Source organism: Pristiophorus japonicus, chromosome 10 (assembly GCF_044704955.1).
Source record: "Pristiophorus japonicus isolate sPriJap1 chromosome 10, sPriJap1.hap1, whole genome shotgun sequence".
In the NCBI taxonomy this organism is placed as follows: Eukaryota; Metazoa; Chordata; class Chondrichthyes; family Pristiophoridae; genus Pristiophorus; species Pristiophorus japonicus.
The window spans coordinates 100,786,278-100,813,542 of NC_091986.1; the positions used below are offsets into that span (position 1 = coordinate 100,786,278).

Sequence of the window (27,265 nt, forward strand, 5' to 3'; positions counted from 1 at the left end):
CCCCGCGGGAACGAACGGCTTCCTCCTCCTCCTCCCCCCCCCCCCCCCGCGGGAACGAACGGCTTCCTCCTCCTCCTCCCCCCCCCCCCCCCGCGGGAACGAACGGCTTCCTCCTCCTCCTCCCCCCCCCCCCCCGCGGGAACGAACGGCTTCCTCCTCCTCCCCCCCCCCCGCGGGAACGAACGGCTTCCTCCTCCCCCCCGCGGGAACGAACGGCTTCCTCCTCCCCCCCGCGGGAACGAACGGCTTCCTCCTCCTCCTCCTCCCCCCCCCCCCGCGGGAACGAACAGCTTCCTCCTCCCCCCCCGCCGCGGGAACGAACGGCTTCCTCCTCCTCCCCCCCCCCCGCGGGAACGAACGGCTTCCTCCTCCTCCCCCCCCCGCGGGAACGAACGGCTTCCTCCTCCTCCTCCCCCCCCCCCGCGGGAACGAACGGCTTCCTCCTCCTCCCCCCCCCCGCGGGAACGAACGGCTTCCTCCTCCTCCTCCCCCCCCCCCGCGGGAAACGAACAGCTTCCTCCCCCCTCCCCGCCGCGGGAACGAACGGCTTCCTCCTCCTCCCCCCCCCCGCGGGAACGAACGGCTTCCTCCTCCTCCCCCCCCCGCGGGAACGAACGGCTTCCTCCTCCTCCTCCCCCCCCCCCGCGGGAACGAACAGCTTCCTCCTCCCCCCCGCCGCGGGAACGAACGGCTTCTTCTCCCTCCCCCCCCCGCGGGAACGAACGGCTTCCTCCTCCTCCCCCCCCCCGCGGGAACGAACGGCTTCCTCCTCCTCCTCCCCCCCGCGGGAACGAACGGCTTCCTCTCCTCCTCCCCCCCCGCCGCGGGAACGAACGGCTTCCTCCTCCCCTCCCCCCCCCGCGGGAACGAACGGCTTCCTCCTCCTCCTCCCCCCCGCGGGAACGAACGGCTTCCTCCTCCCCTCCCCCCCCCGCGGGAACGAACAGCTTCCTCCTCCTCCCCCCCCCGCGGGAACGAACGGCTTCCTCCTCCTCCCCCTCCCGCGGGAACGAACGGCTTCCTCCTCCTCCCCCCCCCGCGGGAACGAACGGCTTCCTCCTCCTCCTCCCCCCGCGGGAACGAACGGCTTCCTCCTCCCCCCCCGCGGGAACGAACGGCTTCCTCCTCCTCCTCCCCCCGCGGGAACGAACGGCTTCCTCCTCCTCCTCCCCCCGCGGGAACGAACGGCTTCCTCCTCCCCCCCCGCGGGAACGAACGGCTTCCTCCTTTCCTCCCCCCCCCGCGGGAACGAACGGCTTCCTCCTCCTCCTCCCCCCGCGGGAACGAACGGCTTCCTCCTCCTCCTCCCCCCGCGGGAACGAACGGCTTCCTCCTCCTCCTCCCCCCGCGGGAACGAACGGCTTCCTCCTCCTCCTCCCCCCGGCGGGAACGAACGGCTTCCTCCTCCTCCTCCCCCCGCGGGAACGAACGGCTTCCTCCTCCTCCTCCCCCCGCGGGAACGAACGGCTTCCTCCTCCCCCCCCGCGGGAACGAACGGCTTCCTCCTCCTCCCCCCCCCGCGGGAACGAACGGCTTCCTCCTCCTCCTCCCCCCGCGGGAACGAACGGCTTCCTCCTCCTCCCCCCCCCCGCGGGAACGAACGGCTTCCTCCTTTCCTCCTCCCCCGCGGGAACGAACGGCTTCCTCCTCCCCCCCCCCCCGCGGGAACGAACAGCTTCCTCCTCCCCCCCCCCCGCGGGAACGAACGGCTTCCTCCTCCCCCCCCGCCGCGGGAACGAACGGCTTCCTCCTCCTCCTCCCCCCCCGCCGCGGGAACGAACGGCTTCCTCCTCCTCCCCCCCCCCCGCGGGAACGAACAGCTTCCTCCTCCCCCCCCCCCGCGGGAACGAACGGCTTCCTCCTCCTCCTCCTCCCCCCCCCCGCGGGAACGAACAGCTTCCTCCTCCCCCCCCGCCGCGGGAACGAACGGCTTCCTCCTCCTCCCCCCCCCCGCGGGAACGAACGGCTTCCTCCTCCTCCCCCCCCCGCGGGAACGAACGGCTTCCTCCTCCTCCTCCCCCCCCCCCGCGGGAACGAACGGCTTCCTCCTCCTCCCCCCCCGCGGGAACGAACGGCTTCCTCCTCCTCCTCCCCCCCCCCCCGCGGGAACGAACGGCTTCCTCCTCCCCCCCCCCCCGCGGGAACGAACAGCTTCCTCCCCCCCCCCCCGCCGCGGGAACGAACGGCTTCCTCCTCCTCCTCCCCCCCCCGCGGGAACGAACGGCTTCCTCCTCCCCCCCCCCCCCGCGGGAACGAACGGCTTCCTCCTCCTCCTCCCCCCGCGGGAACGAACAGCTTCCTCCCCCCCCCCCGCCGCGGGAACGAACGGCTTCCTCCTCCCCTCCCCCCCCCCGCGGGAACGAACGGCTTCCTCCTCCTCCCCCCCCCGCGGGAACGAACGGCTTCCTCCTCCTCCTCCCCCCCCCCGCGGGAACGAACAGCTTCCTCCTCCCCCCCCGCCGCGGGAACGAACGGCTTCCTCCTCCTCCTCCCCCCCGCGGGAACGAACGGCTTCCTCCTCCTCCTCCCCCCCCCGCCGCGGGAACGAACGGCTTCCTCCTCCCCTCCCCCCCCCCGCGGGAACGAACAGCTTCCTCCTCCTCCCCCCCCCGCGGGAACGAACGGCTTCCTCCTCCTCCCCCCCCCGCGGGAACGAACGGCTTCCTCCTTTCCTCCCCCCCCCGCGGGAACGAACGGCTTCCTCCTCCTCCCCCCCCCGCGGGAACGAACGGCTTCCTCCTTTCCTCCCCCCCCCGCGGGAACGAACGGCTTCCTCCTCCTCCTCCCCCCGCGGGAACGAACGGCTTCCTCCTCCCCCCCCCCCCCGCGGGAACGAACGGCTTCCTCCTCCTCCTCCCCCCGCGGGAACGAACGGCTTCCTCCTCCCCCCCCGCGGGAACGAACGGCTTCCTCCTTTCCTCCCCCCCCCGCGGGAACGAACGGCTTCCTCCTCCTCCCCCTCCCGCGGGAACGAACGGCTTCCTCCTCCTCCCCCCCCCGCGGGAACGAACGGCTTCCTCCTTTCCTCCCCCCCCCGCGGGAACGAACGGCTTCCTCCTCCTCCCCCCCCCGCGGGAACGAACGGCTTCCTCCTCCCCCCCCCCCCGCGGGAACGAACAGCTTCCTCCTCCCCCCCCCCCGCGGGAACGAACGGCTTCCTCCTCCCCCCCCGCCGCGGGAACGAACGGCTTCCTCCTCCTCCTCCCCCCCCGCCGCGGGAACGAACGGCTTCCTCCTCCTCCCCCCCCCCCGCGGGAACGAACAGCTTCCTCCTCCCCCCCCCCCGCGGGAACGAACGGCTTCCTCCCCTCCCCCCCCGCCGCGGGAACGAACGGCTTCCTCCTCCTCCCCCCCCCCCGCGGGAACGAACGGCTTCCTCCTCCTCCTCCCCCCCGCGGGAACGAACGGCTTCCTCCTCCCCCCCGCGGGAACGAACGGCTTCCTCCTCCTCCTCCCCCCCCGCGGGAACGAACGGCTTCCTCCTTTCCTCCCCCCCCCGCGGGAACGAACGGCTTCCTCCTCCCCCCCCCCCCCCGCGGGAACGAACGGCTTCCTCCTCCTCCCCCCCCCCCCGCGGGAACGAACGGCTTCCTCCTCCTCCCCCCCCCCCCGCGGGAACGAACGGCTTCCTCCCCTCCCCCCCCGCCGCGGGAACGAACGGCTTCCTCCTCCTCCCCCCCCCCCGCGGGAACGAACGGCTTCCTCCCCTCCCCCCCCGCCGCGGGAACGAACGGCTTCCTCCTCCTCCCCCCCCCCCCGCGGGAACGAACGGCTTCCTCCTCCTCCCCCCCCCCCCGCGGGAACGAACGGCTTCCTCCTCCTCCTCCCCCCCGCGGGAACGAACGGCTTCCTCCTCCCCCCCGCGGGAACGAACGGCTTCCTCCTTTCCTCCCCCCCCCGCGGGAACGAACAGCTTCCTCCTCCCCCCCCCCCCGCGGGAACGAACGGCTTCCTCCTTTCCTCCCCCCCCCGCGGGAACGAACGGCTTCCTCCTCCCCCCCCCCCCGCGGGAACGAACGGCTTCCTCCTTTCCTCCCCCCCCCGCGGGAACGAACGGCTTCCTCCTCCCCCCCCCCCCGCGGGAACGAACGGCTTCCTCCTTTCCTCCCCCCCCCGCGGGAACGAACGGCTTCCTCCTCCCCCCCCCCCCGCGGGAACGAACAGCTTCCTCCCCCCCCCCCGCGCGGGAACAGCTGCCTCAACTTGAGGCTTCCTGCAGCATTCTCCCTGGGTGAAGCACTTTCACACAGGTAGGAAGATGGTTTATTTAATCTTTTCTTTGTTTATAAATTTTTATTCAGGTTGGATTTATTTGTATAAGTATAAATAAGGATTTATTATAGAATTTAACGACTTCCCTCACCCCCCCCCCCCCACCTCGTTCTGGAGCCTAATTTGTAACCTGCGCCTGATTTTTTAATGTGTAGACAAGGTTTTTTCAATTCTACAAAAATCTTCACTTGCTCCATTCTAAGTTAGTTTGGAGTACGTTTTCACTGTGGAAAGTTTGAAATCAGGCATCAGTGGCCTGTTCCAAATTCTGTTCCAAAGTGAAACTGTTCTAACTGACTAGAACTGCAGAAAAAAAGTGGAGAATTGCGATTTCTAAGATAGTCCATTCTCCACCAGTTGCTCCTAAAAATCAGGCGCAAATCATGTGGAAACTTGGGCCCATAATGTGGGAAAACGTGAGGTTTTCCACTTAGTAGGAAAAATAAAAAAGCAAATTATTTTTTAAATGGAGATTACAAAATGCTGCAGTACAGAGGGATCTGGGGGTCCTTGTACATGAAACACAAAACGTTAACATGCAGGTACAGCATGTAATTAGGAAGGCAAATGGAATGTTGGCCTTTATTGCAAGGGGAATGGAGTATAATAGCAGGGATGTTCTGCTCCAACTGTATAGTATAATATTAGGCAGTCCCTCGTATCGAGGATGACCTGCTTCCACACCAAAAAGGGATGAGGTCACAGGTGTTTCAATGAGGGACCTGACATTCTAGCTCCCGAATTACATATTGAAGGATGGAAGATGTCTGTGCGTGGATTCTTTTAAAGTGGGGTGGCCATTGCACACCAGCCACCACAAAGGCTTGATAGAGCTAGGTCTTGATACAGTGGCAAGGGTTAGCGAAGACGACTACAGACCAAGCTCTGCTGTACGAACCTAGTGCGCACACATGCTCCTACTATCCATCGATCGCAGTGTGGGCTGGCCCATGCTGCCCCTGGGCTCCTCGCCTCTTCTGGGCTCCGAATCCTCGCCTCTGTACAGGGCGTTGGTAAGACCACACCTGGAGTACTGCGCACAGTTTTGGTCTCCTTATTTAGGGAAGGATATACTTGCATTGGAGGCAATTCAGAGAAGGTTCACGAGGTTGATTCTTGATATGAGGGGGTTGACATATGAAGAAATGTTGAGCAGATTGGGCCTATACTCATTGGAGTTTAGAAGAATGAGAGGTGATCTTAATGACACATACTAGATTCTGAGGGGGCTTGACAGGGCAGATGCAAAGAGGATGTTCTCCCTCATAGGAGAATCTAGAACTAGGGGGCATAGTTTCAGAATAAGGGGTCGCCCATCTAAGACAGAAATGGAGTAATTTCTTCCGAGGGTCGGGAATCTCTGGAATTCTCCACCCCAGGGAGCTTTGGAGGCTGGGCCATTGAATGTATTTAAGGTAGATAGGCAGATTTTTGAATGATAAGGGAGTCAAGGGTTATGGGGAGTGGGCAGGGAAGTGGAGTTGAGGCCAGGATCAGATCAGTCATGATCTTATTGAATGGTGGAGCAGGCTCCAGGGGCCAAATGGCCTCCTCCTGCTCCTATTTATGTTCTTTTAAGACACTCCTTAAAACCTACCTCTTTGATCAAGCTTTTGGTCATCTGCCCTAATTTCTCCTTATGTGGCTCGGTGTCTTAGAATTCGCCTGTGAAGTGCCTTGGGACGTTTTACTATGTTAAAGGCACGATATAAATGTAATATAGCTCCACCTACTGTACGGTAATGCAACTACTGCTATAGATAATAAAAGGGAAATAATTACCAGCTGCCAAGGGAAACAGGTGAAAAAATACACAAGGACGGCGGGAAGGTTTAAAAAAAAGAGGAAAGAGAACAAAATATGGGCAAAGGTGATGGTTTGAAACTGTCCAGGACTCCAAATACTCCTTCCAGGTGAAACTGTGATTTACTTGTACTTCTTTCAATTTAGTATACTGTATTCACTGCTCACGATGTGGTCTCCTCTACATTGAGACCACCAAACCCAGATTGGGTGACCGCTTTGCGTAACACCTCCATTCAGTCCGTAATCGTGCCCCCAAGCTTCCGGTCACCCGTCACTTTAATTCCCCGCTCCACTCCCACATCTCAGTCATCGGCCTCCTGCACTGTTCCAATGAAGCTCACGGGACAGCACCGTAACTTTCATGGACGCACTTTACAGCCTTCTGGACTCCACATCGGGTTCAACAATTTCAGACCATAACCTCTGCCCATATTTTGCGCCCTTTCCTCCTTTTTTTTTAAACCCCCCACCGATCTTATATATTTTTTCCCGTTTCCCATGGCAGCTGGTAATTCGTCCACCATTCACACCCTATCTAGACTAATCCTTTTCTAACTACAGCCATTATCATCTCAAGTCGGCCCATCATCCCTTTTGTCTCTCAAATCTCCTGTCTTCCACTCTATCACAGACCTTCCCTTTTGTTCTTTCCACCCCTCCCCTTTTCAGTGCTGCTTAAGAATCTATTCATTTTGAACATTTGCCATTTCTGACGAAGGGTCATCGAGCTGAAATGTTAACTTGGTTTCTTTCTCCACAGATGCTGCCCAACCCGCTGAGATTTCCAACATTTTCTGTTTTTATTTCAGATTCCAGCATCTGCAGTATTTTTGCTTATGTATTAGTATCTGAAGGTGTTCCACGAAACAGGCAGTCCAATTCAAGACTTCAAGGCGAGTGTTAGAGTGCAGAACGATGCTAGACCAGTTTACTGCAAGCCATACGCACTCAAGGAGAAAGTTGAGCAAGAACTCAAAAGACTAGAAACTGAGAACATTATTTCTAAGGTAGATCTAAGTAATTGGGCTACACCCATTGTTGTTGTACCCAAGTCAAATGGTAAGTTTGTGTGGGGATTATAAAGTAACCACAAAGTTCCACCTTACCACCCTGCTTCAAATGGTGCAGCAGATTGTAAAACGTGCCAATATCAAGCAAATGTTGGATCCAAATCCAAAGGAATGGCAGTTGTCATTGGACCATAAATTGGCAAACTGATTACTTATCGTAATACTCCTCATACAACTACTGGTAGAACACCAGCAGAGTTGTTTCTCAAACGACAGCCATGAACCAGGTTCTCGTTGTTAAAGCTAAACTTGGCAGTCAGTAGAAGAGAAACAATTAAGACAGAAAGAGAATCATGATAGAGGTACAGTAAGAAAGAGAAGTGTGAAATTGAATCAGATGGTGAGAGTGAAGAACCATCACCATAAATGGTTAAAGTGGTTACCAGGAAGAGTAGTAAAGATATGTGCCACTCGCACATATTTGATCAAGATGTTTGAACATGGTAAGGTTAGGTTTGTTCACATTGATCATATTTTACCTACAGATGTGGAAGGAGTTAAAAGTTAGAATGATTCAATTATTTATGATGAGTCAGATAGTCTAATTACAGGTGGAGCACCTAAAATCCAGAACCCTCAGGACCGAGGTCGTTTCGGATTCCGGACTTTTGATTTGCATTTGCTTCCTGACATCACGAATCCGGAAACACCCGCTCCCAGGTTCGGGTATTTCCGGATTTCGGAACATCAGAAAAAGGGGGGCGGGGGGAGATCCATGTCGAGGAGCTGTTCGGGTCGTCCGGGGCCCAGCCGAGGAGGGGGTTGCGTCGGGCGGGGCCCCGCTGAGGAGGAGGAGGACGCGTCGGGCGGGGCCCCGCTGAATAGGTCGTCAGGTGGGGCAGCGAGGATACCCCGAGGTAAGGGCAGCAGCGGTGAGGCGAGGCGAGGCGAGGCCAGAGGTCGGGCAGGGGCGGGGCCCAGAGGTCTGCAGGTCCAGATTGCAGAACAGTTTGCGGATTCCGGATGACGCTGCCACCAATCGTCCCGGAGTCTGGATTACGAAACATCCGGATTCTTAACGCTGCACCTGTACCAGTAGAAAATCCTACATCAGATGTACCAGAAACAAGTCCAAGAGAATGTCAGAATTTAAGTCCAAGTCAGTCTGAAGTTGTAGAGAGTCAGAATTTAGATCAAGGGTCCTTTTAAAAACATTCCCTTCAGCCTAGAATGAGTCTAAGTTCGACACCAAGTTTGGAAAGTTTTGCTCAAGAGAGAAGGTATCCTCCACTTTGAAACAGAACACCAGCGGTTAAGCTTGATTTGTAAATAGGGCAAAATAAGTCCATCTCTTTTGTTGTATATAACCATGCAAGTTATGAATGATGATTATTTTGTTATTACTTCATTAAAGGAGGGAGAAGTGTAATATAGCCCCACCTAGTGGACTATTGTGGTACTGCAACTACTGCTGTCGATAATAAAAGGGTCATGTGATATGGTCACATGATAACAGTTGGAGCCATCTTGTCGAGTGTGTTTTTTTAGTGATGTCCTAAGGCTATATCACAATAAATACTAGTTGTTGTTGTTGGAATTTAAGCAGAAATTGGATATTCAACTTTGTAGTGAAATGGTTTCAGTGTTTTCGAAACTAAATACGATTCACTGCAATAGATTTTAAAATTAGCACAATCTATTTCAATTTAAGTGTGTTTTTCAAAACTACTGTCAGTCAGTCAGTAATACTGGCAGACACCTTTTTTCCTCTTGCAATACCAGGTTTAAAAAGAAAAATTAAGAGCTGCTCACAATCAAACTGAGGTTTGATACTGTAGCCAGTTACTATGGTTACAAGAAACTTAAGTGCTCAGTAGGAACACCTTCAAAATCAAGGATGACAATTTTTCATTCCAGTATAAAAGCAACAACCAGTTCCTAAAATCACATGCTATGTGATCATATGAGGGACAACTTTAAGATTTATGACGAAGGGTCATCGACCTGAAACGTGAACTCTGTTTCCCTCTTCATAGATGTTGCTTGACCGGCTGAGTGTTTCCAGCATTTTCTATTTTTATTTCAGATTTTGGGGATTACTTTCCTTGCATATATTAGATCCGCTCAACAACTTCACCATTACCTGTCTCTGCAACACGGTCCCCCTCTCCATTTCAGCATTCTGCACCATTTCTCTCATGTACTCCAGCTGTTTTTCCAGAATGTTGCAGCGAGACTCTGCTGCTGACAATTGTGCTGCCAATGCTGAAGAATAACCAAAACCAATTGTAATATTGTTACAGTAATATTTTGTCACATACAAAAAGTAAATTTCTTTAGTGGGTTACATCGTTACAAACCCACTTTTGAATATCACAATTGAGCACTGTAGACACAATTTCCTATTCACAGTACTAAAGCAGAATTTCATAATATTGACTAAGGGAAAATTCTGCACAAGAAGTCGGCTTCCAGATTGTTTCTAACCAGTTCTAAAGCACAAAATGCAATTTAAATAAAAAAGGAGACAAATGCTAGCGACTAGACAGATAACTCCCAATAACATTTAGGATTATGTGAAGTCAGTCCCCCTCAATTGAAAAATACATTGAAGTTTTCAAAAGATTGATTACCATGCAATGGATGGGTTCCTAATTGAGCTACCTTCTTTGTACCATTTGCAAGATTTCAGATACCACTGAAAGTTGTTCTGTAATATGTACCACTTTCCTTGCTGCTGAATGTATCCTACTGAAAGACAGTTTTGCCAAGGTAACATGCATGTGAGATTTGTGCATATAAAGTTAAATTTGTATCAGGCCAGGATTTTCCCAAAGCTCAGGTTAGGTCTATACAGGCCAGCAATGGCAGGATAGGACTCAATTGGCACTGGCACTCAGTAGTTAAGAGACACCAGGCGAAACCCTCAAGATTACTGATGTCTCTGACACAACTGACATTATTTTCTTTACATCACAAGATTTCGGTTGATGCCATAGGGAAATTCAGCATCTCAACCTCTTCTCAGTTCCTCTCAACAGCTCAACTAACTTACTATGTATGCAGTGGTTGGAAGGCATGAAAGATCGCAAATAAGGATTTTCTAGATAGACAAAACTAGAATCTAAGCCAGGTTTTTTGTAAATTTGAAACTTAAAAAAACACTTCAACAAACCTCGATTATCCTGTGCCACTTCTGCCTGTGTGTTGCGGTCTCTTTGTTGGCCCTTATCCAACACTTTTTTGTACTCAGCTGTGTCCTTGGAGATACGTTTCAAGTTTTCCTCTGCCTGTGTTCGCTCCAGCTCCAACCTGCGAATCTTCTCTTGAAGATTTCTTAATGCTGAAAGTACCGCTAAAATAAAATCAGAAGCAAAAATATGGAAGGTAAATCCTGATAGTTATATTCAACGACAGATTAATAATTAAATTTAAATTTGTCTAAGCAAGCAAACTGACCCATAAAAAATTGTTTTAGTGGCAAGTCAGCTTTTGTATTATAAAATAGCCTGTTATTTGTTCAATCTTATAGCCTTACCGTTTACAGAAGAACACATTCAGGAGAAGTAGTTGCCTTGCCCTAGGGCCCCACATTTTACTAGACGTACTGATGTGTTGCACAAACACGCAAGCAGTAGGGCTCACTCTTGCATGACTATCTGTAGGGAAGCAAGCCGCTGCAGTGCTGCATATGTAAGGCAGTGTGAAGTGTGTGACCAGGATTAGGGATTTGTGCATATAAAGTTAAATTTGTATAAGGCCAGGATTTTCCCAAAGCTCAGGTTAGGTCCACACAGGCCAGCAATGGCAGGATAGGACTCAACTGCTGCTAAAATACTTGCCACCACTGACACTCAGTAGTTACGAGGCACCAGGCGAAACGCCCTCTCAAGATTACGGATGTCTCTGACACAAGTGACATTATATTATTTACTTCACAAGATTTCTGTTGATGCCGTAGGAAATTCAGCATCACAGCCCCTTCTCAGTACCTCCCAACAGCTCAACTAACTTACTCAAGCTGTACGGTTTGCAAGTTTTGGGGTCACATCAAGCACATTTGTGTGTTGGCAATCTGTACCATGTGCTCAGCTCTGCTGGCTGGAACCATTAAGGGCCCTGATTGGCTCAGGACCCCAAGCAATGGCACAGGTTGCATGGGCCACATTACAAGGATTAATTAGGGGGGAGGGAGAGAGAGGGACGGGGGAAGAGCGGGACGGGGGGGGGGGGGGGGGAAAGAGGAAAGGGAGGGAGGAAATGAGGGGGGTGGGGGAAGAGGAAGGGGGGGGTGGGGGGGGGGGGGGGGGAAGAGGGGGGAAAATAGCTCAACTCTGTGCCAGCAAGTGATTTTCCAGTTGGATCGTATGACTTATCAAGGCATATCTTGACAGATCGTAAGTTCCGGGTTTTTGCGCATGGAAACCCGGAGTTGCGGGGCCTTTCAGGATTAGGATGGCGTATGCTAAGTGTCTGCCATCGAAGACCATCGCAATTTCTGCCCCAATGGAATCTTTACTCAAAGATGTAATTGAAAAACATCTTGAAACCAAAAATATAATAAACAGCAGTCAGCATGGATTTTAAAAGCAATGGTCATGCTTCAACAACCTTACTGAATTCTTTGAAGTAACAGAAAGAGTACCATTAGTGCATCCTAATGCAGAAATCCTGAAGGTGTGGTCAGTCAATCACTGCTCAGACACTGGCTGCGCTGTGGACCATCCCCATAGTCGGCAATCAGTGAAACGGACAAAAACTTGGGCTTTTTCATGGTAATATCACTGTTAAATACCACATTAAAAGTTAGGCCTTGTAAGATTAGGTGTAACTGGGGTTTTTAAACAGCATATTGACTGCTAAACAAACGTTATGGCCCGGAAAAATGAATTTTAATTTTGTGGAGTGTCAAATGTTTCCATTATAATAAAAATATTTAACAAATAAAAATTGTATTTTCTTTTAAAGTTTGTTCATATTTATTTCAGGTTTACCTTTTCCCCATGCGAGAGCTCCAATCTTAGTTTTGCTTTCTGTAACATTTTTTAAAAGTCAGAATAAAAGCAACTTGTTCCCTTCCTTGGTCCCTGTTTGTGAGTATTCTGCTTTGTGACTGGCTGCTTAAGACAGATTGTTGACGTCATCACAGCAGATCGTACTATGGGATTCCCACTACACTACACTGATCTCAATTGCACGTTGAAAAAGGCAAATCTCGCCATAGAAGAAGCGAGATCTTTGTGGGCAGCATTTTTCGGGGTCAGCAGCGAATGCTTTTGCTTCGCCGCTGACCGCAAGTTCCCGGTCTTGGATTTTCCAAAGGCCTTTGATAAAGTACTGGATAGTTGACTCATGAATAAGGTCAGATCATGGAGCCTTTTACATCTGCTTGGAACAGGCAGATACTGTCACACAGGCTTATTGCTGCATCTGAAAGTATGACACCTCTGGCAACAACACTAAGTGTTATCTTTAGTACTGCACTGAAGCCTAAATTGTGTGCTCAAGTTCTGGAATGGGGTTTGATTCCACAACCGAAGTGATCCAAACCAAGCCGACAGCCGTGAGTTGGATTTGTGTGTGTTTTAGGGGGTGGGTTGCCAGCTGGATTCGCTGCTGTGGTAAAGTGGGGGAGGGGTGGTGGGGTTTGTGCTGCTTTCCCGAGCCGAGCCGCCCACACACACCGTCTGAGGGAGCGGAGGCTCGGCCGCCATGTTGAGGAGATGGCACCTCCTCCCCCGGGCCGGGCCGGGGCCGGACACTCCGGCAGCAGGTCGCTGCAATCTGGGCCGCCTTTCAAGGCCCTGAGCTTCACTTGTGACTGCTTTACTTTCCTGGCTCATTTTAAATGTGAGTTTTTAAAAAAATATGCCTTATAAAATATTGCTTGCTATATTTAACTTGGTGTCGTTCGCTTAATACAGCTGACAGTGGGTTTATCACAAAAAGTAAACCTTTTACATCCCACTGTCAATCCAGCACCTCTTGAGTAACCCCATTTTAAATTCCTGGAATTCACTTAAAAAAAAATACAAACCTATTTTTTCTCGTTACATTGGGCGGGATAGCTGTTCGTTGGCCGGCACGAACACGATGGGCCGAATGGCCTCCTTCTGTCCTGTAAATTTCTGTGAATGATGGACCAATTTAATTTTTCATTGGCCAAGTTGTTTAATTGATCAGAGTGTCTCTAGTAACATTACCCAATAGCATCAAAGTACCGTACAAGTTTACAGCACAAAACAAAGTTATTTGAATAATTTACCAAAATTGGTACTGATCAAAACGACAAAATGAAAATTGATTGTTGAGATTCAGGCAGACTAGGTTAAGCTTTTGCTACCTATTTGAATGTAAATGACTGCAATGAGTAAATGAGTCACAGCTGGCCTCAACTGAAACCAAACACAGTTGATTTAATTAATTTTTTAGGCTATTTTGATTACACACCTCTACTGTTACTTTCTGGATATGCAACAACAGGCTTATCTGGGGACCGTCTCAAGTCAGCATTGAGGAAGGGCTTGCCCATTGGGTACGCAGCAAATGATGGCATGGTCGAGATGTCAGATATTGGTAATACTTGAAAACTTCCATCCAAACAAGGCTGTAGCTGTAGAATGAAAATGCAATTATAAAGTTATTAACTCATTGTTGGGAAATAATTATAACTGATTGTGCAGGGTAGGACATGAATGTATGGGGTTAGATTATATATATAAAATAGCACTTGAACAATTTTTTTATGGTCACACACCTTATAAGTGCTCCAATATCCCTGTACAGAATAGCTAATCTGCAGAACTCTATCAATTGTAGTTTGAATGCAAGGTATTATAACATGACAGAGGCTGTGCTGCAACATTAAAAATAGTATCTATAGAATCAGTGAAGCAGTTTCATAGCCCCTCAGCTGCTGGTAACCTTCAACTTTAGTTATAATTAAAAAAAAATTTGTTCTGGGATGTGAACGTCGCTGGCAAGACCAGCATTTACTGCCCATCCCTAATTGCCCTCGAAAAGGTGCTGGTGAGCCACCTTCTTGAACCGCTGCAGTCTGTGTGGTGAAGGTACTCCCACAGTGCTGTTGGGGAGAGAGTTCCAGGATTTTGACCCAGCAATGATGGAAGAAACGGCAATATATTTCCAAGTCAGGATGGTGTGTGACTTGGAGGGGAACTTGCAGTTGATGGTGCTCCCATACACCTGCTGCCCTTGCTCTTCTCTGTTGGTGCTGCCGATGAAGCCTTGGCGAGTTGCTGCAGTGTATCTTGTAGATGGTACACATTGCAGCCACAGTGCGCCGGTGGTGGAGGGAGAAAATGTAGAAGCTGGTGAATGGTGTGACAATCAAGCGGGCTACTTTGTCCTGGATGGTATTGAGCTTCTTGAGTATTGTTGGAGCTACACTCATCCAGGCAATGGAGACTATTGCATCACACTCCTGACTTGTACTTTGTAGATGGTGGAAAAGCTTTTGGGAGTCAGGAGGCGACACACTCCCTCTGATCTGCTCTTGTTGCCACAGTATTTATGTGGCTGGTCCAGTTAAGTTTCTGGTCAATGGCGACCCCACCAGGATGTTGATGGTGGGATTTCAGTGATGGCAATACCACTGAATATCATCAAGGGCAAGTGGTTATACTCTCGCTTGTTGGAGGTGGTCATTGCCTGGCACTTGTGGCACAGAATGTTACTTGCCACTTATCAGCCAAAGCATGATTGTCGTTCAGGTGTTGCGACTGCTTCATTTTCTGAGGAGTTGCGAATGGAACTGAACACTATGCCGTCATTAGCGAACATCCCCACGTCTGACCTTATGATCCCCGATTCCCATTGACTTAAATTTTACTCGGGCTCCTTGATGTCACACTTGGTCAAATGCTTCCTTGATGTCAAGGGCAGTCACACTCACCTTACTTTGTCAATTAATATAAGCAGAAGACAGGATGGCAAGAACTACCTATCATTTTCGTTTACTGCATGTGCACAGTAGATAATTTTAGAAAACCCCATAAACCCAATTTATAGCAATGTGTTCACTGAGATTTTGAGTTTTACATAAAACTCCTGTACATCACCTTGCACAGTATAAAAAGGTCTTTGTGCAGCAAGTCTTAACTTTTATAATCCAGAAGATAGCAAGCAGCTATGTAACATAAAGCTGATGCATACACTTTATAGAACACAAGCAAAATATAGATTGCATCCCATAGCTGCTCCATGGGTACTCAGTCTACCACACATTATTCAAGTGCTGTACAATCTATTTCACATGATTAGATGCGGGAAGAATGTTCCCGATGTTCGGAAAGTCCAGAACCAGGGGACACAGTCTTAGGCCATTTAGGACTGAGACGAGGAGAAACGTCTTCACTCAGAGTTGTTAACCTGTGGAATCCCCTGCCGCAGAGAGTTGTTGATGCCAGTTCATTGGATATATTCAAGAAGGAGTTAGATATGGCCCTTACGGCTAAAGGGATCAAGGGGTATGGAGAGAAAGCGGGAAAGGGGTACTGAGGGAATGATCAGCCATGATCATATTGAATGGTGGTGCAGGCTCGAATGGCCTACACCTGCACCTATTTTCTATGTGTCTATGACCCCACTGAATAAAACATGCAAATAAATGTTCATACCATCACCAATTCATGGTGAATGAAGTCAGTCAAGGGATCTTTTACATCCACCTGAACAGGCAGACAGGAGATAATTTAAAATGTCATCTGAAAGAATTGACAATATAGCATTCCCTCATTATTACACTGGAATAGGAACCTAAATTACATGCTCAAGTCATGAAATGGGGCCTAAACCAAGTTTACAGTTACAATACAGCATTTTCAAAGCCTTTGAGCGAGGTAATCTGCAGGATCCCTCACCAAGCAGTCGTTTTTGTCAGAGGATTTCTACTTTTACAGTTAGAATTTTTAGCAAGAACAGATGCTAAAGCGAAATGACTCCTTTAAACAATTGCATTGGCTTTCACTGCAAATACCAGTATAGCGAAATGTTGCAAGTCAAGGTAGATCTCTCACACTACAACAATCGGGCAGGCAAGTGCGCCACAAAGGGAAAGGCTTTTGGTGATTAAAACATTTCAAGTCGCCAAGGACTGCAACAGGTAGGAAATGCAGCCGTACGAGCGTTTCATATACTTTAAAGCAGGCTGAGTGCCCCATTAAAATTAAGACATTATACCGTTATTGTCCCCGCATTGTTTGGTGTTTTTCATGGACAAAGCAGGAGCGTACAATATTGAAAAGTTGGGCATAGTCTAACAGGAGCGGTAGCGCTTGCAGCAAGGAGCACCCCAGCCCTTCCCCCAGTACTCTGGAATCAGGCAGAGCTCGCGCTGAATGCCACTTTTCATCTTAAACCCATTACCACAATTCACATCAATAGAAGGAATGAGAACCTCACCCCTTCGTTGCTGTAAACTGCTTCCATGTCCGATTTTATGTCAAGAGACGTAGCGGCCAGAGCCAGGAAGAATGCAGTGCGCGTACCGGAAGAGCCATTAAAACCGAACTGGTACCGACATCAGTTCAAAGCAGCTCGAGCGGTGAGGCTCGAATCAGCTCCGAGTGGGCGGAGCCGCGGGCCTTTCCGACATCTCATAGGCGGAGCCGTCTGATTGATAGCTGTCTTTCCTCACTTTAAAAGTGCGGTTAATTGATCAATTAGAAGGGGTCAATCCTAATCCCAACAGAAATCCTAACGTGTTCTTCAATTTCCTCTTCTGTCTTGGCCAATAGTTATCCCTCAGTCAACATAACAAAAACAGATTATCTGGTCATTGTCAATGCTGTTTGTGGGAGCTTGCTGTGCGCAAGTTGGTTGCCGCGTTTCTCACATTACAAGTGATTACACTCCAAAAGTAAAGCGCTTTGAGACGTCCGGTGGTCGTGAAAGGCGCTATAGAAATGAAAGTCTTTCTTTCTTCATCTTATCTCTTTTATACCAATACAAACATATTGGCAAGGAAAACTGCCGAGAAAGCTAATGAATATCACAACAATGGTGGTAACTGAACCCTATCAGGTTATTGGTATTGTATTTGTTCCGTAAATGCGGATGTACAACCTTTATCCCCAGCCTCATTCGCAGCTGCATACGTCACGTGATTTTCGGCCTAATCAAACAGCGTTTCGCCTTGAGCCTGGGAGCTTTTCAAATCGGATTCAAGTTTTCAAGTGTGATTGCTCGGCGGGGCAGCCACTCCCCTCGCGCGCCACGGCATCCAACCGTCAGTGTCCATTGGCGGCCACGCGCGGATGAGGTCGTGTGCTGACTGGCTGTCACGGTTGAAGCGTTTCGTCGCATCGCCGTATGGAGTGTTTCCATTGGCTGGCTTGCGTTCGTCAGCGTCCGCTTCCGTTGTCGCCTGTCCGTGCGGTGTGACGCCGGGAGGTCAGATTCTTTACATTATTCTTTATTTTGATTATCGCTTTTATTAAAAAAAGTATTTTTTCCCGTCCCTCAAATTCCGTGTTTTTTTTTTGTATGTGTGAAGAAACCAATCGAGGTGTTGAAGTCTGACGGCGGGCGGTTGCGGCTATTGATTGATATTTGAAATAATGGCCGCGCTGTACGCTTGTACGAAATGCCATCAGCGATACCCGTTCGAGGACCTCTCTCAAGGCCAGCAGCTTTGTAAGGTTTGTAGTAAATATCAGTCCCTTCTCCCGGAGGAAATCAGTTACTCCGCAGTTTGTGATTTACGCCGGGGTTAATCAGCTCCGAAATCCGGCCAAGGACTCCGCACTCGGTGTCGCAAATCAGCTCGGTGTTTTTCAGTCAGCAGGCGCTGCTCAACACGGAAGAGGATGTGGGAGTAGGAAAGGGTGAAATGTTCTGTTTTGAACCGTGTCTTGCATTTAAACTGACACCTGCTCTCTTCCCCCACCTGGTACAGGCTCAGTTGTAACCAGGTAGGGCGTAGGTTCGGCCTAGTTTCTGAAGTTTTCCCCCCGCCGCCCCTTCTATGCCCTGCTGCCATCGATTAGAGTGTAAAAGAAAATCTAGTAACCGTGACTAATTTACTGCTCCCCTCCCGAGAAAATGTTTCCAAACTACCTGAACTTGTCCATTTCTTAAATACTCGTGTAAAGATAGATTTCACGCTAACTTTTCAAATGATCTGAAGAATCATGATTTTTTTTAGCGTAAAAACAGAAAATGCTGAAAATACTCAGGTCAGGCAGCATTTGTGGAGTGAGATAGTTAACGTTTCAGGTTGATAACCTTTCGTCTGAACTGAGTTGTTATCCTTTAATCTAAATTGATCAAATAATGAGATTTATGACTGTCTTGTACTGAAAAATCAAGAATGAGGTGAGGAAAGAGCGATTTATTATCGTCTAAAATCAAATATCTAGACCACTGATATAAACAATCTTTTCCATCCTCAGATTAAGGTCTTATTTATGTAAAGCCGAGCCTTTTTAAAAAAAAATCTCAGCTGTAGAGCTGGATAATTTAAATTGTTGGCTCTATCATTGAAATTACAACACAAAATGAGACCATTTGGGCCATCTTGCCTGTGCAGGTTCTTTGAAAGAGTGACCTGCTCAGTCCCACTTTCCTGCTCTTTCAAAGAGCCCTGCAAATTTTCCCTCTAAGTACACATCCAATGCCCTTTTGAAAGTTACTATTGAATCTGCTTTCACCACCCTTTCAGTCTCCTAACATCTACTCTGATTATCTTTAATCTGTGTCCTCTGGTTACCAACCCATCTGCCAGTGAAAACAGTTTCTTGTATATTCTATCCAACTCCCTCATAATTTTGAACACCTATTAAAACTGCCCTTAACCTTCTCTGCTCCAATGAGAACAATCCCAGCTTCTCTTGTTTCTCCACTTAACTGAAGTCTTTCATCCCTGATATAATTCTGTTAAATCTCCTGTGTCCTATCCAAGGCCTTGACATCCTTCCTAAAGTGTGGTGCCCAGCCGAGGCCAACCAGTGATTTTATAAAACACCTTGCTTTTGTAGTCTGTCCCCCTCTTTATAAAGGCAAAGATCTCATATGCATTTTTTTAACAACTTTATCAACTTGTCATGCCACCTTCAAAGATTCTTTTTGTTTCTCTGTCAATTTTAATTGTATGTTTAATTGTTTACAATGAGACTAGACTTCATGACTTGACAAGTTCATTTCAGCTTTAGGAGGATTTGTGAAAACTTGACTAATCGCTTAGATTATCCAGATCTGCGATAAATAACATCCTAACTTCCATGTTATTTTCCTTTCCAAAAAAAATTATATGCTCCCTCAAGCTATCGTTACAGCACAAGGTTCAAAGGCAAAACATTTTTTTATTAGCTCATCACTGCATCCTTGTAAATGCTGGGTCCAGTATTGTGATTGGAACTTTTAAGTTGGTGAAAGATCTGTAATTCACAGAATGCAAGTAGGACATATTTCCAAACTGCTTTCTACTTTTGTATGTCAACTGTTGCAAATACAGGGTACCACAATTATCTCTTGGTAGTTTTAATAGAGACGTTTATTCCATTGAATTGCTACGTGTTCTAAGTTGGTACATTTGTGTTTTGCATACTTCTGATTAGCAGTTTTAAACCACAAAACATAACTAAAGAGGATTGAGACATCAAGTATACTAATACCGCCTTTTGTATTCTGTAGGTATATGAACATTTACTCAAACACCTTTCCTAGTTGTAAAAATTAGTTCTAACTTCCTTCTTCATTGTATCTTCATTCTGACTGTTCACAATCAAACATGCTATTACAGTGGCTCACTGCAGTAAATATGTTTGATTACTAATTGCGAAGTGCAATTGCACATGATTTCTTGCATCCAGAATTGTCTTGGCCAGAAAAGTGTTAGGAATAAAAACAGAAAATGCTGGAAGTACTAGCAAGTCGGGCAGCATCTGCGGAGAGAGAAACAGATTTAACGTTTCAGGTCAATGACCTTTTGTCGGAACTGGAAAACGTTAGTGTTGTCACAGATTTTAAGAAAATAGAGGCAGGGAAAGAACGGAGGAAAGAACAAAAGGGAAGGTCTGTGATAGGGTGGAAGACAGAGATTAAATGACAAAAGGGATGATGGTAATGGGGCAAGTAAAGAAACAAAAGATGGGTCCAGAGGAGGTGTAATTGGGAATATCAGAATTGTCAGCAGCAGCTGCTGTCTGGAAAAATCAGGGCAGAGATTATGATCTGAAATTATTGAACTCAATACAAAAGCAAAATACTGTGGATGCTGGAAATCTTAATAAAAACAGAAGGCTGGAAATCATCAGGTCAGACAGCATCTTTGGAGAGAGAAACAGAGTTAAAGTTTCAGGTCGATGACCTTGTTCTGATGAAAGGTCATCGACCTGAAATATTAACTCTGTTTCTCTTGCCACAGATGCTGTCTGACCTACTGAGCATTTCCAGTATTTTCTATTGTTGAACTCGATGAGTTCAGAAGGCTGTAAAGTGCCTAAAAGAAAGAAGAGGTGCTGTTCCTGGAGCTTCATTGACAGTGTAGGAGGCCAAGGACACCTTGGTGCACTCTTCCAGCACCCCCAACACCCACTCTCCATCCCACGGCACCTTCCTGGTCAAGGGCAAAAGATGTGACACCTCCCCTCCTCATCCCATTCGACTTGTGCATGTGCCGGCTGTTTGAAAGAGCTGTGCAATTTAGTCCCACACCCCAGCTGTTTCCCATAAACCTGCAAAGTAATCCTCTTCAAGTAAATGTCCAATTGCCTTTTGAAAGTTTCAATGGAATCTGGTTCAGGTAGTTTGTTTCAGATCTTAACAAATCTCTGGTGGGGGGAGGAAATAACTTGCTTTTTCTCTAGTTCCTTTGCCAATTATTTTAAATCTATGACCTCTGGTTACCGACCCACTTGCCAGAGGAAACAGTTTCTCCATACTTGCTCTATTAAACCCCCTTATAATTTTATTGCCAAGCTACCCTTTGATTGGCTCGATGGAAGTATATTCTTGAGCTTTTTTTAAGCCAGCCTAGATTGAAAGTACAGTCTATTTGTAATTCAAAGTTATCTGATGTTTTTAAATTTGGTTTTGCAATTAAATTGCTGCTTTCCTATGTGATTTATGCTTAGTTCGAATCATGAGGTAATTAAAATTTATTTAACGCAAAAATAGCTTTGAATTATCAGAAGTAAATGGTAGCTTCTCCTCCTAGCCTATTCCTGGAGTGAACTGTTCCCTAAAAGTAACTTTTTTTGGTTCAAAATCCTAAACTGCTAGGTAAAGGTGTGACGAATTGAAAGTAGTGAACTTGATGGAAACTTCTTTTACTATCTAGATCCACCAGTGGGGGATAATACAATGGATTTAAGAGTTACTCATCCAACTTGATGAGCAATAACAACTAATGTTTTTTCTTTGACATTGAAATTTTCAGGCAGCTTTCTTGATGAAGTCGTATTTTCATTCTGTAGCATGTCTCAACCAATGAACTGCTTGGCAATGAAATTTTAAACATGTTGGATTATATTAGACTGCCTTATTTTTCTCCCAAACAGGAGTGTCGGATAGCACATCCAGTAGTCAAGTGTACATACTGCAGAACTGAATTCCAACAAGAAAGGTAAAGTCATTATGATATGCTTTCATTTAGTTCTGTCATCTTTGAAATCTTGAATGTTTCTGAATTATGGGTTTCTTATTTTGTACAGCAAAACCAACACAATATGCAAGAAATGTGCACAGAATGTGAAGCAGTTTGGAACAGTAAGTTGATGCAGCATTTTGTTTGACATTTTAATAGCTAACACAGCTGCTAGAATTTTGAAAAAACCTAATGGAACAGTATGCATAAATTGTGTTACTGGTAGAATTATTAATATTTCAGTATCGGTAGTGAAATACCTACTTAATAAATAATTTAGGTGGAGTAGTACTGCTGCTATTCCAAAATCATGAGTTTGAGCAGGGTAATTCGATTGTGACTGCTTGTTTCTGCTCCGCTTTTGTTTAACTTTTTTTCTTATTTTTGGTTTGCTTGAATTTATCTAGCCCTCATGTTATGTCTACAGGTTGTGTGTGAAAGAGAGAGCTAATCATACTGCTCAGCACAAATAGCCTATAAGTAATCATAGAACAGTTTTACCAGTTAAGAGTGAATAAATTCCACCTCCATCTGTATAAAGATCAGATACTGGAAGGCTGCTTTGGGATGGGGGAAGGAAATCAAATAAATCAAAGAGTAACATTTCTACTTCATTTTAAACGAACAAAATTAATGATTGGATTGCTGGGTATGTCTAGTGATGCTGCAAAATAGATTTTCCCCACACTGCCAATTATTTTCATCTGCAAAGTCATCTCCGTGAAACAAGAAAAATGTACACGCATGACCTGATGTAAAAATGTTCTTTTAAAATCTCATTGATGGTTGAAACTCCCAAATACAATCATCACTTCTTAACTTCCAGGGATATTGGCCTGGAATTTGTGGTCAGCGGCTAAGCGACGGCAATCGCCGCTGACCTCGAAGAAAGCTGCCCGCAAAGATCTTGCAATCTCTGTGGCGAAAACTTTAGTTTTCTTGACCTTAATTTGATTGTAGTGCTGTCAAAAGAGGATCCCGAATGTAGTGCAACAGTGATGTCATCAAGCTGTCTAAGCAGCCAATCACATTGAATAATTTTCAGACAGTAACCCAGGAAATAAAAAGCAATGATTATCAATTCCCTTTTAAAAGTTTTACAGAGAGCGAGATAAAGATTGGGACATACACATGGGGTTAAGGTAGAAAGCTGACATCATAAGCAAACTTTAGTAATTTTTATCACAATGAAGAAATTTGACATTTCTACAAATATAAAATCAGTTTTTCAGACCGAGTGGTTCGTAGTCAATACACTGTTAAAATCCCAGTTATACCTATTCCAACAAGGTTTAACATATTTAATGGGGTGTTTAATAGTGATATTAGTGCAGTAAAGCTTCTGTTTTCATCACTTTCACTGTTTGCCGGCTATGGTGGAGTGGGGGTCCACAGTACAGTCCGTGTTGGAGCAATGACTGACCGCAACTTATAAAGTTTAGCTGCGCATGCGCTAAATCCTGAAGTTAGTCAGTTTCAGAAGGGTCACGACCGTTCGCTGTCATTGTCCACTGCAAAATCTGGGCCATTGTCTTTATGCATTATTTATATATCCAACAATGTATCATCTGACTTGACGAGCAATGCCATCAGACATTTTTAAATGTCCCAAATATAATCTCTGGAGTAGGACTTGAAGCAACAGCCTTCTGGCTCAAGCGAGATTGCTACCACTGAGCCAAGGATGACATTTAAAATCAAGGCGGGTTATTGTGTTATCGGCGGCCGAGCAAAGCAGCCTCAATCAAACTGTAATGCATGAGAAATGCCACGTAAGATCCACCAATGTGCGATTCTTGCTAAGTTTTCCCAATTGTGACTATAGGGCGGATGTTTTGTACGTATTGTAAATGCGGCCACCTTCAAATTGAAAATTTTGTTTGTGATTTTTAAAATTGTTTTTAATTTTTTATTAAGACCTGAAAGTGTTTTTGTCCAATGGAGAAAAGTACCATAGGTATTTGTTTCTAATGCTACAATTAATACTGTTTCTGATCAATATTTAAAGTATACATTTGTTTATACTACATGGCTAACACTAATGTACAGTGCTCTATTTCCATCCAGTATATTTTTTAGTGTATTTGGTTCAACAGAGGGAGTAGTTTATTTCTACAGACATTTAAAGTACTATGTTCAAATGACCTCCCTAAGCTTTTGCGGAGTTTTTAATTTGGACTTGACACTGCACAAGTGTTATCCTACATGCATTAAATCAATGTGGTGCGAGGTGGCCTCCTGTAGAAGTCTGGTCTGGATTGGACAGGATTTATACTGTCCCTTTTGCTTTGTTGCGAAGCAAAGGTGCCAGTAAAATGGCATCCAAAACAACTCTCTCCAATTGTATTGGGGGAAATATCATAGAATCATAAAATGATATAGCACAGAAGGAGGCTATCCTGCCCATCGTGCCTGTGCTGGCTCTTTGGTAGGGCTATCTAATTAATCCCACTCCTTTGCTATTTCCATAGCCCTGTGAATGTATTCCCTTCAAGTATTTATCCAATTCTCTTTTGAATGTTTAAAGCAGTGCATTCCAGATCACAACAACTTACTGTGTTTAAAATGAAATGTTTCCTTATGTCGCATCTGATTCTTTTGCCAATCATCTTAAACCTGTGTCTTCTGGTTAGTGACCTTTCTGCCACTGGTAACATTTTCTCCTTATTTACTATATCAAAACCATTCATGATTTTGAACACCTCCTATCAAGTCTCCTTTGAAATTATGCACTGTATACCCAAGTCCAAGTTATTAATATATATCAAAAGAGCAGTGGTCCTAATACTGACCTCTGGGGAACACCACTGTATACTTTCCTCCAGTCTGGAAAAGCAACCATTCATCACTGCTCCCTGCTTTCTATCCTTTAGCCAATTTGTATCCATGCTACCACTGTCTCTTTAATCCCACGGGCATTAATTTTGCCAACAAGTCTATTATGTGGTACTTTATCAAATGCCTTTTGAAAGTCTGTAGGCACAACATCAACCGCATTACCCTATCAACCCTCTCCGTTACTTCAATAATGAACTGGATCAAGTTAATCAAACACAATTTACCTTTAATAAATCCATGCTAACTTTAATTTATAAGCCCATACTTTTCCTAATACAGATTAATTTTGTCCCAGATCATTATCTCTAAAAGATTCCCCACCACTTTCATTAGGCTGATTGGCCTGTAGTTGCCAGGTTTATCTCCTGCCCCTTTATTTGAACATGGCTGTTGCAATCCTCTGGTCCTCTGGCACCAAGGGAACTGGAAGATTGTTACCAGAGGCGTTGCAATTTCCACCCTTCCCTCAGTAACCTAGGATGCATCCCATCAGAATCGGGTGACTTTTCTACTTTTGAGGACTGCCAACCTTTTAAGTACATCCTCTTTCTCTGTTGTTATCCTATCCAATATTGCTACAGATTCCTCCTTTACTGCTACATTGCATCTGTGTTCTCTAAAGAGGTTGCTGTCCAAGTACTCATTCAGTACCTCAGCCATGCCCTCTGCCTCCACAAGAAAATTTCCCTTTTGATCCCTAATAGGCCCCACCTTCCTTTTGATTACCCTTTTACTATATACAAATATTGGGACTTAAGCCAATATGGACAGGTCACTTGGTATGAGGAAGAAAGTGACGCATGTCTGTTCAATAGCCCGGACCAGTGAGTGAGGTTTTAAAGGGCCTGGGATATTTGACTTTTTATTACAAGAAGCTAAGGCTGGAAATGGGCAGAAGATGGCAGTATTCTTGTTATACCTTCTTCCTGACTTATGAAGGTATAGTAATATTAATCTGTACATAAATAAAAGTGAAAATAATTATGCAGCAATGTAATGTTATATGAAGCCAAACACTAATGTTTGTTCGAGACCATTGCATTGGAGTATTCCATGAACTGGAATGCAGATGGATGTATATTTGAAAGGTTGTGGATAAATAAGAGTGGGAGAAGTAGGACTAATTGGATAGCTCTTTCAAAGAGTTGACACAGACCTAATGGCCAAGTGGCCTCCTGTGCTGTAAAATGCTATGAACCAAAACTGTTATACTGTTCTGCAAGTCTACTGTGATATCTAGAAGATCTAATTTAACTGAAATTAAGAATTTACTAGTTGAGATTGATTTTAATCAAGGGCACTTTTTGCATGTATTCTTGTGGCTAATGTGACTTAAAGTTGCTTCACATTGAATAAATTCATCAATCATGGTGAGTTTTTAAATTGCAAAGAAAACTGTATACCAGTTCAGGTATACAGGTTAGATGTAGGATAATGGGCCCAAGTTTCCACATGATTCGCGCCTGATTTTTAGGAGCAACTGGTGGAGAACTGACTATTTTAGAAATCGCAATTCTCCACTTTTTTTTCTGCAGTTCTAGTCAGGTAGAACAGTTCTAGTTTAGAACAGAATTTTTTCTTCAAAAGGGGGCGTGTCCAGCCATTGACGCCTGATTTGAAAGTTTCCACAGTGAAAACGTACTCCAAACTAAAGTAGAATGGCGCCAGTGAAGATTTTTGTAGAACTGAAAAAACCTGTTCTACACATTAAAAAATCAGGCGCAGGTTACAAATTAGGCGCCCAGAACGAGGTGGGGGGGGGGAAGGGAACTCATTAAATTTGACAATAAATCCTTATTTATACTTCTACAAATATTATACAAATAAATCCAACCTGAATAAACCTTTATAAGCCAAGAAAAGATTAAATAAACCATCTTCCTACCTGTGTGAAAGTGCTTCAGCCAGGGAGAATTCTGCAGCTGTTCGTGCTGCTGAGGGAGGGAGGGAGGGAAGGAAGGAGTGAAGGAGCGAGCGGGGGGCCTCGGGTCGGGGGGGGTGGGGGAGAGCAGGTCTCTGTCGGGGCGGGGGGGAGCGGGTCTCGGGTGTCGGGTCGGGGGGGGTGGGGGAGAGCAGGTCTCTGTCGGGGCGGGGGGGAGCGGGTCTCGGGTGTCGGGTCGGGGGGGGTGGGGAAGAGAGCGGGTGTCGGGTCGGGGTGGGGGGGAGCGGGTGTCGGGTCTCGGTCGGGGGGGAGTGGGTTTCGGGTCGGGTCGGCGGGGGTGGGTGGGGGGGGGGGGTGGGAGAGCGAGTGTCGGGTCTGGTCGGGCGGGGAGCAGGAGCTGGCCGTGGGAGGAGCCTCATTCACGCTGCCCCAGTGAGGCCATTGGGCCAGGGCTAGGGGCTGCGTGCTTCGGGCCCCTCCCACACAGTTCGGCGCCTGGAGCTACTGCACTTGCGTGCCGACTGTAGCGCACATGTGCAGAGGTCCCGGCACTGTTTTCGGCGCCGTTTTAGGCGCGAAAAACGGGCGCCCAGCTCGGAGGGGCGCCCGTTTTTTTTCCTGTGGAAACTTGGGCCCAATATCTTCAGTGTTCCTCAATCCAAATAATTTTATTTGCATTATGTGCCATTTCTGTTTCCCATGCTTGCTACTTCTGTCGTGTCTCTTGGACTGCAAGTTGCTATAGAGTTAAGGGCATCTGGTTGTGAATTCCTAGCTACTGGAACTGGATTAACATTGTGCTTGGATCACCAGAGGAACCTTATAATCATCAGAGAAAACTTTATTGCT

General features: G+C 47.1%; 2 protein-coding genes across 8 annotated transcripts in view; one reads left to right on the forward strand and one right to left on the reverse strand.

Moving 5' to 3' along the window:
* The window catches only part of LOC139275045 (centrosomal protein of 57 kDa-like), a 73,435-nt gene extending 56,078 nt beyond the window's left edge, over positions 1–17,357 (reverse strand). For 3 of the 4 annotated variants that reach the window (XM_070891954.1, XM_070891952.1, XM_070891956.1), the window contains exons 1-4: positions 17,175–17,357; positions 13,539–13,701; positions 10,264–10,443; positions 9,232–9,353 (exon numbers count right to left, since the gene is read on the reverse strand). In XM_070891954.1, the coding sequence (XP_070748055.1) occupies positions 9,232–9,353; positions 10,264–10,443; positions 13,539–13,701; positions 17,175–17,204 (495 nt within the window). In that variant the 5' untranslated portion in view covers positions 17,205–17,357. Of the gene's footprint in view, positions 1–9,231; positions 9,354–10,263; positions 10,444–13,538; positions 13,702–16,511; positions 17,107–17,174 lie in introns of those variants that run through there. The other variant, XM_070891953.1, reaches the window with a different exon arrangement.
* Positions 17,358–17,464: 107 nt separating this feature from the next.
* Positions 17,465–27,265, forward strand: part of fam76b (family with sequence similarity 76 member B) — a 46,820-nt gene continuing 37,019 nt past the window's right edge. For all 4 annotated transcript variants that reach the window (XM_070891957.1, XM_070891958.1, XM_070891959.1 and 1 more), the window contains exons 1-3: positions 17,465–17,749; positions 21,611–21,675; positions 21,764–21,818. In XM_070891957.1, the coding sequence (XP_070748058.1) occupies positions 17,669–17,749; positions 21,611–21,675; positions 21,764–21,818 (201 nt within the window). In that variant the 5' untranslated portion in view covers positions 17,465–17,668. The remainder of the gene's footprint in view (positions 17,750–21,610; positions 21,676–21,763; positions 21,819–27,265) is intronic.